The 12,370-nt window shown below is 44.3% G+C and overlaps 1 protein-coding gene across 2 annotated transcripts in view; it reads left to right on the forward strand.

The window, feature by feature from the left end:
• Positions 1 to 11,949, forward strand: part of FOXM1 (forkhead box M1) — a 192,324-nt gene extending 180,375 nt beyond the window's left edge. For both annotated transcript variants that reach the window (XM_086952815.1, XM_086952816.1), the window contains exon 10: positions 9,642 to 11,949. In XM_086952815.1, coding sequence (XP_086808941.1) covers positions 9,642 to 10,547 — 906 coding nt within the window. In that variant the 3' untranslated portion in view covers positions 10,548 to 11,949. The remainder of the gene's footprint in view (positions 1 to 9,641) is intronic.
• Positions 11,950 to 12,370: the final 421 nt, after the last annotated feature.

The following is a 12,370-nucleotide window of genomic DNA, read 5'->3' on the forward strand; positions in this document are numbered from 1 at the left end:
TGAGATATTAGTCAACTTCCATAGATAGCAGCTTTATGTCTAATTTGTTAACCGAAGTTTTGCTATCTGAGCAGGCTACCTCTGACCCCTTACTACCATTTAATGAAGCACTGACTGACACATTAATGGGCACCAGGGCTATGCCTCGTTTCTGTCCACTAGAGTACAGGTAGGTATTCAGGTGCCACAGGGTGGTGCCAGACAACCTTGACTTCTTGCACAGCACCCTACTCCACAAAGTCTGGTTGTTCATGTTTCCACCAGCAGGGCAAATCTTATTTACTATGACCAGGCCCACCTCCGTTGCAAAAATCACCCCAGCACTTTTGAAGTGATGGGACTGTTCAAGCTGAAAATGGCCACCCCAACATGGGCACACAAACTTCCCAGTCTTACAGCCAACCAGCATCAGTTTTGCAAGCCTCTTTAATTTTCCCTTAGTGGCTCACAACCACACTGAGAGGCAGGATCAGATGTTTGTTCCAATGAGGGCAAAATAAAGCATTTGAGAAGTGGGTCCTTCAGGTTGTTCAACAGGGCCAAACCCTGCTACTCCTTTTCAATCGCCACATTTTCCACACTCATCAGAGCGTCTTACAGAGGAGCTCCTGTCCATCTTGCTTCAGGAGGTGCAGTCTGTTTGCCAAAGGAGCCATAGAAAGGTACTAGCTTTTGCACCCTCTGTTTCCTCATTCCGCAGAACTAAGGCCTTCGTCCCCTTTTACATTTCTGTCCTCTGAGCACCTTCTTGTAGAAGGACAAATTCAAGATGCTCATGTTGGCCCAGATTCTGTCTGTCCTAGATCTATGGCACTGGTTGGTAGCTTTGGACCTGCTGGTGGCCTACTTTCATGTATCTATCCTGCAGTCCCACAGATGCGACTTACTGTATATGGTAGGTTAGGAGCATTTGCCATGCTCCCCTTTGGCCTCCCAGTGCCCTCTGGCTTTTCACAAACTAATGGTCGGGATTGCCGCACACCTTCGAAGGTTGCGCAACCAAGTTTTACCCTATCTCTGGCTGGCTGTTTGGTTGCGGGCTTGCCACAGTCAACTGTATACCAGCTTCAAACAACAGTGCACTTCCTGGCTTCATTGGTGTTCCCGATCAACATGCCAAAGTCACACCGGACTTCTCAAATGTTTGCTTTTTTTATTGGGGCCATTCTGGATACAGTGCTATTTCGGACCTTCCAACAGCCATGACGAGACAAGGACATTGCGGCTATGATACAGATGTTTTGGTCTTGGGTCTTTGAGAATCTCTGAACCTTCTTGGTCTCCTGCATCATGCTCACCGACTGTGCCCGGAGGCAAATGCTGGCTCTGCAGTGAAACCTGAAGCCTACGTTGGTGTAGCAGTAGGGGAACCTGTCTGATTCCATAAAGGTTTCTGATTGCAAAAGACCTACAGTGGTGGCTGGTCGACCACATTTGGGCCAGAGGCAGATACCCTCCCTGCCCCACCTTAGCTGCAGGTGGCAATGGATGCACAATTGCTAGGCTGGTGAGGTGTTCTAGAAGTGGAGATCAGAAGATTATGGTCTGTCAGACCCAAATCCACATTATTCTGTTGCAGTTGCAGGCCATTTGGCTGGTGCTCAACTCCTTCCTACCATCTGTCCAATAGAGGCTGTTTAATGTCCTCACAGGCAACACCACCACTGTGTGGTACTGCAACAAGCATGGAGGAGTGGGGGTCTTGTGCCAAGGTGCATGTAGTCTCTAGAGCTGGTTGGAGTGTATGGGCATTTCCCTAGCCGTGAACCACCTGGCAAGTTCTGTGAACACCACAGCAGGCAAACTCAGCTGGCAGCGGTTGGTGAATCGCGAATGGCTGTTACACCCGGAGGTGGCACGCTTTATCTTCCTGCAAGTGGGATTACCCTGGTTAGATATTTTTGCCACCATGGGATGTGCAGCATCAAAATGTTTGCACAATAGAGTGTCAAAGAAGGTTTTCTTTCAGAGAATTCTTCTGAATTAAGAGTTGAGCAAAGGACTTCTGCATGCCTTTTCTCTACTGCCTCTCCTGAGTTTTGAAGGTCAAGAACAACCAGCCTCAAGTCACCCATGTATGAAAGAAATTGAATATCTGCAGCGGACTGCGTTAGATCTTCCTACTGTTGTTGTGGGTGATTTTCTTGCTGACACAAGTCCCTCTACACAGTCTGTCTGCGTGGGGCGTCCGGACAAGTTTGTGGCCTGGTGTAGCAGAGGCAATACGGACTTGTTACATGCCAAATGGTCAAATGCCTTGTTTGTTTTATTTTTGGCAAAGCAAGGACTTGCAGTAGGCACCTATTAAAGGTTATTTGTCAGGGCTTTTTGTGTTTTGCCGTCCTTGTTCACATCACCAGTTGTGGTGACGGTTATAAAAGGTTTGAGTCCTATGTTGCCTCCAAAACCCTTTTAGAGGTCACTGTGGTCTCCGTTTTGAACTTCACTTTCCTAATGTGCCCTTTTTTTTTTTTTAAATCAATTCAGTGTTGCCCACTGGGTCTCCTGATTCTGAAAACTGTATTCCTGGTCACAAGAAACATCAACTTGTCCCAACAAGTGAATTCCAAGCTCTCTCAGAGCTGCTGCTTTACACATTTTTCTTTCTTCATAGAGAAGGCAGAGTTGAGAACTATGGTGGCCTTTTTGTCAAAGGTCATGACTTCTTTGCATGTTGGGTAATCGATCACTCTCCAAAGTTCTTGCTGCGCCTCACCTCTTGGAAGAAGAGCATGGGCTCTAATGCCTGCTTGAGAATTTACAATGAGCGCATCAAAGGCTATCGGGTGGACAAACAGCATTTTGTGGGGTTCTCTATGGCAAAGGCAGCAAAAGGGTAAGGTGTTGCAGAAAAGTATTTTGTCAAGGTGGACAGTTTTCTGCATTAAGATCTACAACACCTTGGCCAAGAAGCAGCCTCCAGAAGGAATTTCCACCATGGCTAAGGCTACTATCACTGCGTTAGTACACAGAGTGCTTGTTATTCAGAACGGTGAGGTTGCAATATAGGCATCAGTGCACAAAGAACTACTGCTGCAAAAGCCAGATCCGAGGGGGAAAGGTACTTTGCCGTTCTGGCTTTGCAGGACTTTTTGATCTGAACCCATACCACGGAACCACCACTACGAGAAGTACTGCTTAGATATCTATTTTAAACTAGAGTAATCTGCGAATAGTGTTCTTCCAAAGAACAAGTTAACAGATTAGTCACTGCCCTCCCCGTTCTATGAACCTCTAGTTATTGTTGGGGCCCACATCTGAGGGTTTGCATAGCCGAGAAAGAAACTGAGATTGACTTTGTAAGAAAATGGGGTGTATTATATGATTTGGGGTCCCATGCCTCACTGTACAGGATGCCTCCCCACCCCCTTTATACCTTATGGGTACCATTGATCTCCCCTTGTTCCTGCCTGACAGCCAATTGACACATGTCTTCCAGAGGAGGGCGTGTCCTGTTTCCTTGGCGGAAGTCCTCCCTGAAGGGTCCCCCTGCTCCATGGAGTTTTACCAAATCTGACAAGTCACTTCTTCCTTAAAGTACCAGGCCTTCCCTCTAAGAGCTGGGCTTTTTCTGGTCTTGTGCACTCTTGGAAGGTGGATTGCCTGCTTTCCTGTCCCTTCTCTTGGGTCTAGGGACCTGGTCCATTATGTCTGGGTCCAGGATCCCTTGACTTCCCTCTCTGGGTGTTCTGTGCTCCTGTGGTTACACAATCGCATTCAGGAAGTCCTAGTATTGCTGCATGGCCTTTCTTTTCACTTCCGCCTAAGCACAATCTCCCGGATCATTACCCAGCAGGCCCTCTACTGGGATGGCAGGGGTCACAGCTACCTTATTTGGCCAGTACCTCATCCCTACTCAAACTCCACCACATCCATTGGATGCGACTTTATGACATTTCCACCATGGTACTATCTGGTCTGGCCGAAACCAGTTTGACAATCACCATGGTTACACTGACACCTGTGTCCCTCAGAACCTTCATCTCTACCCCATTGATTTTTGGCCACTGTCTGTACATCTCCATGCTACGAGGCCAGTTGGCTAAAGGTTCAATATTTTCCCCACCCATGGGCTCTAAGACAGCCTTTGAGTATCCTTTCGGTTCTCTAGGGACAACTTCCTTATCTATTTCTACACTAGCCAGTCCCTTGAACTAGTCACTGGTGGGTGCCTTCTTGGTGCACTCTGAGTCTCCTCTTTTGTGCCCTGGTTGATTACAATCAAAGCACAATCCAGTCTACGAAGGATCATAGTTATAGCGCCTCCGCTTTGAATGTAATGTGGCTCAGGGTTCCTCCCTCTCGCAACTTTTGGGGACTCTTTGGAAAGCTTACTTTTATCTTTCCCTCTGAACAGAACCAGGGGCAATTCCTTTGTGCAATCTGGCATCCTGGCACCCCTTTCAGCTGTTCTTCTGATGCCACCATCTTTGCTGGACTCTTAAGCACAGCCGCACCCATCTCTCTTTAAAGCCAATCTTCTCTCACCCAAGGCTAGGTGTCCCTTTTAGGTCCAACTGGGACAGGTGGGAGCCTAGCCTCCTACACCGTCAAGGATGGCCTCGTGAGCTATCATGAAGCTTCCCTGTGTCACCCAAGGATATGTGAGAACTAGGCCTGGGAGGTGAACTCCGCTCTGTTCAGAGTTTTCTGCACTCCGCACCCCGCAGAGCTCGCAGAGTACAGAAAACTACGCTCCGCGTAGTGCAGTGGATTTTTTTCCCCGCTTGCAAACAGTAAATTTCTACTCGAGCAGCAGGAAGATCAGTGCGAATGGCCGTTCGCACTGCACTCCGCCACTTGTGGAACCCCACAGAGGTTTTTTTCACTTTGGGGGGTTCCGCGTAGTTAAACTCCGCGAAAAATGCACAGGCCTGGTGAACAATACAATTTAAATCTCCTGGATCAAGTTTAGTGCCTAGGGATATTCTAAAGGTAAGAGTATCCACCAGAAAGAGTGCTTCGTAAGGCAAGTAACTTGTTTGACTTTTCAGTCAATGGTCCGAGAAGGAAAGTTGCCACTACATCTATTGCCTGGAACTTAAGGTAGTCCTTTGTTCTTATAGTCTTCCTGCCTTATCTGACAAGCAAATAAGTTTTGTATTCAAAAAGACAATACAAACACCATGCACTACCTGAACAAATGAGTGGGCCAGAAGATCAAGGCAACTCGGTTGTTGCTTTAGATCTTTTTTGGCTATGGGACTATCCAGGCAATCCAGTTACCAGTAATCATTAACCGCCAAGCGTATTTCCTATGCTGATTTTGCAAAGAAAATCACATATTTGCAACAATATTTTTCTCTGAATCGTCACATTTTGGAGATATCAAACAATAGCTCTCTTAGCCCCATCCCAAAACAACAAATAGCAAGACTTTGTATCCTCACTATCGAAACAAGTTTCATTGTGCAATGCCATTTTCATGAATTGGTCAAGAACATTACTTTTCGCTTTTCATCAGATTACCCTGATAGTTGCAACCATACTGAAACTGCCAAGTGACATGGTTCATGTCATTGCACCAGTGTGTCCAAGGCAGTGGTGCTACGCAGACCGGTTAGAATTGTCTGTCAAACCACACAAGAAGTTGCCATGCAAACCTACTGACCAGACTGCAGGGTGAGATATTCCACTCAAATCCGAAATCCTTGAATTTGGTCTCATGGCTCCTGAGATTTGAACATCTAAATCTCCCCCAGTCATCCTTGGGTATTCAGAGGGAAGCCTAATGACCTTTACAAGGGGCTGTTATTCTGTCAAATTAAAGAAGTTTTGTTGCTTATCAACACAGAGACCACAACGCTATCAAGCATCTTGCCAAGAGGACGTGATTCTTCCATACCGATTAAGTCTGGCCGAGTGGAAATTTAGTTTTTCTTCCATTAAGTGTTTCTGAAGTGTGTGTTATTCCTATTATAGGTTTTTCAGCATAAAATCCTTTAATTTGGCATGTTGTGTATATTTCTGCGTTTTAGTGGTTGGGAGGTCGGAGGTTCAGGTGTACAAATATTTCTCGTCCTCTTAGTGGGAGTCGACATAGGTGGAGCCTGAATGTTGTCAACCGTAAGTCCACAATGCCTCCTAATGTGGTCACCATGTCAGGTTAGTTTTTTCTGCCATTGGGTTCAGAAGTGTATAGAAATGGGCCATGAAGAAATCATTGAAAATTCATAAAGACCTTGAGAAAACACAAGTTGTTGTTGAAAAAATGCTCTACACCAAATTGTGTGTAAGAGGATATTCTCGGGGAACTGCATCTAGGTCAGAGAATGAAATATTTTGTCCGTAGAGTCCTTGACATTCCACCACCTTTTTGTAGTATTTCAATTATGCCGAAACTGCCATCAGAAGTTAAGGAGTTACCAAAAGGCATTGGCTCAGATTCCATGATGGATCAAGCGCTGAAGGAGGTCCAGACAGCCCCAAGGAAAAAAAAACACGGGAACAAATACCTGTAACAGTCAATGTTGAAAGGGCACTTGCAATAGAAATAGAAGACCTTATCAAAAATAAATTCAAGAACTTCTTGGAACAACGCATGGTTTTAAGCCCCTCACCATGAAGCCAAGGTTGGAGCTAAAACTCCCACAAAAACAGGTAACACCACAGGAAGATGAACAGAATACCGAAAGGAATGAGGAGTGCCAGATCACACATCTGGCGCAGAGGAGATAGAATTCAGTGTTCTCAAAGAAGAACGGGCACTGTCTGAGGACACAGACTCACCACAGAGGAACTGCATGTGTGTCCTTCAGAACTATTCCCTTGTGATGACATATCCATGTATCATGCAATAATCAAGAGGGCAGCAGAAGCCTCTGGGCTTCAGATGCAGGAGGAGAGAAGGGGAAATAGGTTTCCTGTTATAGGTGTTGTGCCCTGTGTAGAGAAACATGTTTTTTGCATTGCTCTCGATGCATCTTACAACAAGGAAATTATATTTTCAATAAGCCAGCAACATCTGAACCATTGACACCTAAGATAGAAAAGAAGTATAGGGCATCATATCTAGAGCCTAAGTGCATCCAGTCACATGATGAGCCATTCTCCCGCTTAGTCTGTACTGGAAGGAAGAGGGCTATGTCACCAGCCTCTAATGGTTCACCACCAGATAATACAAGACTTGAGGTAATGGGGGAGATTCATTGAGAGCACTTCATCCACCCAATGGTTAATTGCCAATTCCAGTTCCCTTATGATTAGATACACTTGCTGGCACTGGGAGGAAATGGAGGACCTTATGTCACACCTGCCCAGGAGTAGCAAAAGACCAAGACCGTGATTGAAGAGGACATAACTTTGTTAATTTCTGCATTAGATTCTGTAAATACAGCCAATAGACAAATCTCAGTGGGCACCATATTGCATTCCAGGATTCAAACAATGTGTACGGGGACGCTACAAAAAGCCACATACTGGCAACCACCTGTTCACGCCAGAAGTAAACCAGTCCCTAGAGACCATGAAAAAAAGCAATCACACAGTCCTGGCTATGCGTACCTTGCAGGCATTCAATTCTTTCTTCAAAAGGGTTGGTATCCCTAACAAACAAGGACATGGAAGACCATGCTACACTCCCCAACCTTCAGGGAGCCAGTTCACATGGAAACAAAGCCAAAGCCAAAATGAGGATCCAACTTTTCCGCAAAATCTTGGACCTTCGATTTGTGAAAACCGGTCTTGAAGCCATCTACTACATTTGAGGTAGTATCCAGCTTTCTGCAGTTAAATAGGTAATTAGGCAACCCATTTGGTATTTGTTCTGGCAATGTTAAAGCAATTCCACCCTCTTTTTTTTCCTGGCTAGTTTGGTCAGAACAATAAGTGAAGAATAAGACGGACACACACACACACACACACACACACACACACACACACACCTCTCTCCTCTCTCTCCTTTTCCCCCGTTCTCCCCCCCCCCACACCACAATATTTTTAACCAATGGTTTTGGTTAAATTGTAGGTGTTTCAAAAGCAGCCGTCAATGGGACAATAAGTTAGGTGCTATACATCATCCGGAGTACATTTATGGATGTTCTGTCTTCTTCCCCTGCCACTTGCTGAGTGACAGTTTTGCGCTATACAAATGTGCAATACATACATACACTTGCTAAGATTCTTTTCAGCTTCTGGAATACAAAATACTCCTGCTTTACTTGAAGTGTACTAAGCAATTCATTAAGTTCAGGTTTTTCATCTGCCTTCAAGGGACGTGTAGGGCACCTAGTGGACGTCTTGGTATTTCCTTTGGTTCTTAAACAATCCATGCTTTCGCCAGATTGTCCAGTAGCTCAACCTTGCAACATAGTGACAACATTCAGATGTGGAATTACCCCATTCTGCCGCATGACTGCTGTTACCACACCCTATCTAATATTTATGATTTTGTGTAGATGCAGTAAAAAAGAGCAGACATAAATAGTTTTTTTGTGCTTCTTTGCCAGGGTGAGGCTGTGCAGGTACACAGATATATAAATATCTTTAATTTGTATAATGCCTTTCATTGTTGCTGTAGTTTGCAAACTCTGCTCTTACTGAGCTTTTCATACTGGCTATGAGCGGTCTATCTTCCACTATTCCCTAGTGAGTTTTGTGGAACCGCAATTTATAGGGCCTACTGATTTTGACACTGGCTTTGCGTTTTCAGTCCTCAATGTACAACTCTATCTCTGATGTGGTGATTTCTAATGGGGATTATTGCAATCTCCCACTGGCAGTCAATGTGTTAGCTTGGGTTGTCCTAATATCTAGTCAAACATCATTTGTAGGCCCATACTTCTAATGACAAAAGAGAAAATAAAAGTTCTAGGCTACAATGGGTGCTTGAATAAGTAGCTATGGCGGGATGAAGATACCTCCCAAGCCATTCACTACTGGCATTTGACTGACCCAACTTCTCTGTTAACTTATGATGTTATTGGCACTTGGTTCCATTTTACTGGATTATTCCTTCCCTTATGAAAGATTCCACATAATTAATGTAGCATGACTGCTTGCAGGTGCCAGCCTCCAATTTGTTCCCGCTCGGTCAAGTGGAACCAGATTTTTTTCTCCCATCTTTTGAACTTTTTCCTAACTCCATGGAGCAGTTAAATGTTTTTTTCTCCTTTTTGTTAACAATACATTTGGAATCCAGGATGCCCTTTGGGTGACAGATTAGCGCTATATAAGTATGCCAAATAAATAAATCCCTTTGAATATGTGAACGTGTATCTTTATCCTCTAGATAGGCCCAGGGTGGAGGCATTGCTACTTGTAAGTAATTTCCTTCTTTTTTTCTTTGACCTTCGGGGGCCAGACCTTATATGCTTCGAGGCTTGATTTGACCATTGTATATCTGCTTTTGGCAGCATTTCTCGTATTCCAAAATATTCAGATGTTTGACAATACAACCCTTTCATCAATGGTACTTAGCAACTGTAGCCTGTGGCCTCTGCAGTAGGTTCTCTATCCATTTGCTATCCAGTATTGCACCTGCTCTAGATTCATAGACTATATAAATAGTAGATTTATGCAAGAGAAATTTATTTGCATACTTCAAGTTTACAATTCTTTAGAGCACTGCAGGCATTAAGCGTAACCTAATGTGGACTGGATATCTTTTTTTCAATATTACCCTGTTTCTCATTTTATTTCAGATGTCTACACTTGATGAGTCTTCCCAATCTCTGCCACATGTATCTGTGAAAGAGGAAAACCCTTTGACAGGAAAAAAGGACTGTCAATTCACAGTTTTGCGAGATGATGTTCCACTTTCCTCCTGGAAAGAGGAGAGAACCTTTACTGCTGCTAAATCTCCCGCACGGAAATTATCTGACTTGCAGGTGATCAGGCGACGGAAAAGCACTTCTCGGAGGAAGCAACATTTGATTATCCCCCGTGCAGAGGAGCCATTGCTGGTGTTCCCAGACTGCAACAACTCTGATTCAGGCTTAGTCTCGGACTTCTCTTTCCTTCAGGAGACTCAAACCCTGGAACATCCAACAGATCTTAGCAGCGCCCAGGATACTTGCCCCTTTAAAACACCGATCAAAGAAAAGGTAATCAAACTGCCTGTGTCATCTACACCTAGCAAGCCAGTCCGCACAACTCCCCAAGCGGGTGGGTCTGAACCATGGAGAGTAACCTCACTCAACAAGGAAGGAACCCTGCCAGATTTCAGTCCAGTGAGGTTACCCCCTGGAACCACTCTCACGCCTTTCAAGGACAGCCTAGATTTACTTGGTTTCAGCAGCCCTCCATTCCATGATGTACCTCTGTTTGAATCCCCACAGCAGCTTCTGAACAATAAGTCGCCCGACATGACCCCTGGGCCCTTCGCTAGTTCACCTACCTTAGAGCAGCACTCTGCCAAGCGATGCTCAAAGGAACTGCCAATTGGAAACTTGACTAACCGGTCGCTAACAGAGGGTCTGGTCTTGGACACTATGAATGATAGTTTGAGTAAAATACTACTGGACATAAGCTTCACTGGGTTGGACGACGACGACCGCTTTGATGGGGACAATGTCAGCTGGTCCCAGTTCATACCTGAGCTTCGATAGACCTTTATATGCAAGACTTTGACTGTGTTCTGTAATATTGGGCATGTGGTTAACCTTACATAAGAGAATCACAGAGCAAATGTGTAACATTGTACAGAAGAAAAAAACGCAGCCATCTTGATGTTGACAGCCACCTTTCTGTAGCACACAGTTTTACCTGTGCACATTCGGGGTGGGTGCATCTGCTGTCTTCTCCTAATGCATGTGTATGCTGCAGCTATAAAAAATTGTGTGGTCTTCCAATTTGCAGAGTAGGTTAACCACTCGTTATTGGGAGACGCCTGAAATGTGGAGCCCAATCTAATGAAAGATTGGGTCATATAATTGAGAAACTCGATAGTTGAGGATGTCTGTGCAATATACTGAACAAAAACCCTGTGCAACCAACCTTCTTGATGGCTTGTGGTTTTACTAACTTGTGTTCAATAAAATCTGACCAGATCCAAGAACGGACCTGAAATAATTTAGTATGTGGTAACAGTACTTTTAAACGCTGAAGTTGGTTAAAAAAATAATGTACGTTTGTAGAGAATAGAGGCATCTCCTGTGGAATGGTGCCAGGCCAATAATCTCTTGCACTACTTAAACTAATGTGCATTAGACTGCGTTCAAATTTTAAGCTCTTTGGAGGCACTTCAATGTGGATGATTGCAGCTTTTGTTTGTGTTATCTTGTCACCACTACTAAACTGCCATGCAGATTTGGGTGAACTTTAGTTAATTTCAAGTCTTATAATTGCAGTCCTGCTTGCACATGGAATTAATCGCGTAATGTGTACGACTCCAAAGCCTCCTCCATCCTTGGTTCTTCATGCTGCATCACCAACATGGAGTTGAAATGCTGTAGCTTGGCTGGTCCACTATGGTATTGCCCTCTGCTAATTTACATCCTATAAATGAAGTCCTAGGGCTCCTCCTCCACGAATGTCCGATAAATGCAGGACTGGGATGCAAGCCTCAAGATTGTTTTTCTTTTGTGAAGAGTGCTGATTACCCTTTGTGAGTACAAAGTGTATAGTTCAAAATGCGAATTGTCACCAACAAAAATTCAATATCCCAGTTTAAAACAGAACTCAAGCCCCTTGCAATTACGCCCTTCATCTATGAAGTCTAAAATATGGGTACTCTTCAACTGCTCTTAGAGATCAAATCCGGTGCCACAATAAATGTATTTGAGCTAAATGTTTACAATGTAAAATCTGAATGAAGTTATCTGCATGCTCAATTTGTGGTGTCCTCGAGGGCTTTGTTCTAATACCCATAGAATCATCAACCAGCCATTTGTTGCACAGAATGGTGGAGTCTTTCTTTCTAATGATCTATGCTTTCGTTGCACAGCCAAATTTACTGTATATTTATAATTGTGACTCCTTCTTTCCCAGTCATTAAAAAGCATCCCACAATGTGCTCGTCTCATTTCATTTATTTTTATTTCTTCTATGCTGCTTTTCAGAGGGAGTGTCTAGTGTGCTTTTTTCCTTGTTTTGTATGGGTCTGAATTCTTGAGATGGCACTCCTTGTTTTGTAAACTCAGTGAAACTAGTGTTAATCCTTTTTATTTTACAAGGTCACATGAGGCTTCTGTACATGCCTTGATCCCTTTCTAACCTCTGGGTTTCTTTCCTTTGAGGCCGTCCCGTGCCAATGGCCTCCCTTGTCAGCATTGCAGCGCCATTTTGTTTTGCCCTCCATCACCAGAAGATTTACTGCAATGTGTCCATACTGTTATGTTCTGCACAGTCTACCTGGTTCATCTGACTGCTAGAGCCTTGTACTGTGAGTTGAAATGTTTCATCACCGGACTCTGGCCCTTTCAAACAGCTC

The sequence above is a fragment of the Lissotriton vulgaris genome, chromosome 1_2, assembly GCF_964263255.1.
Source record: "Lissotriton vulgaris chromosome 1_2, aLisVul1.2, whole genome shotgun sequence".
NCBI lineage: Eukaryota > Metazoa > Chordata > Amphibia > Caudata > Salamandridae > Lissotriton > Lissotriton vulgaris.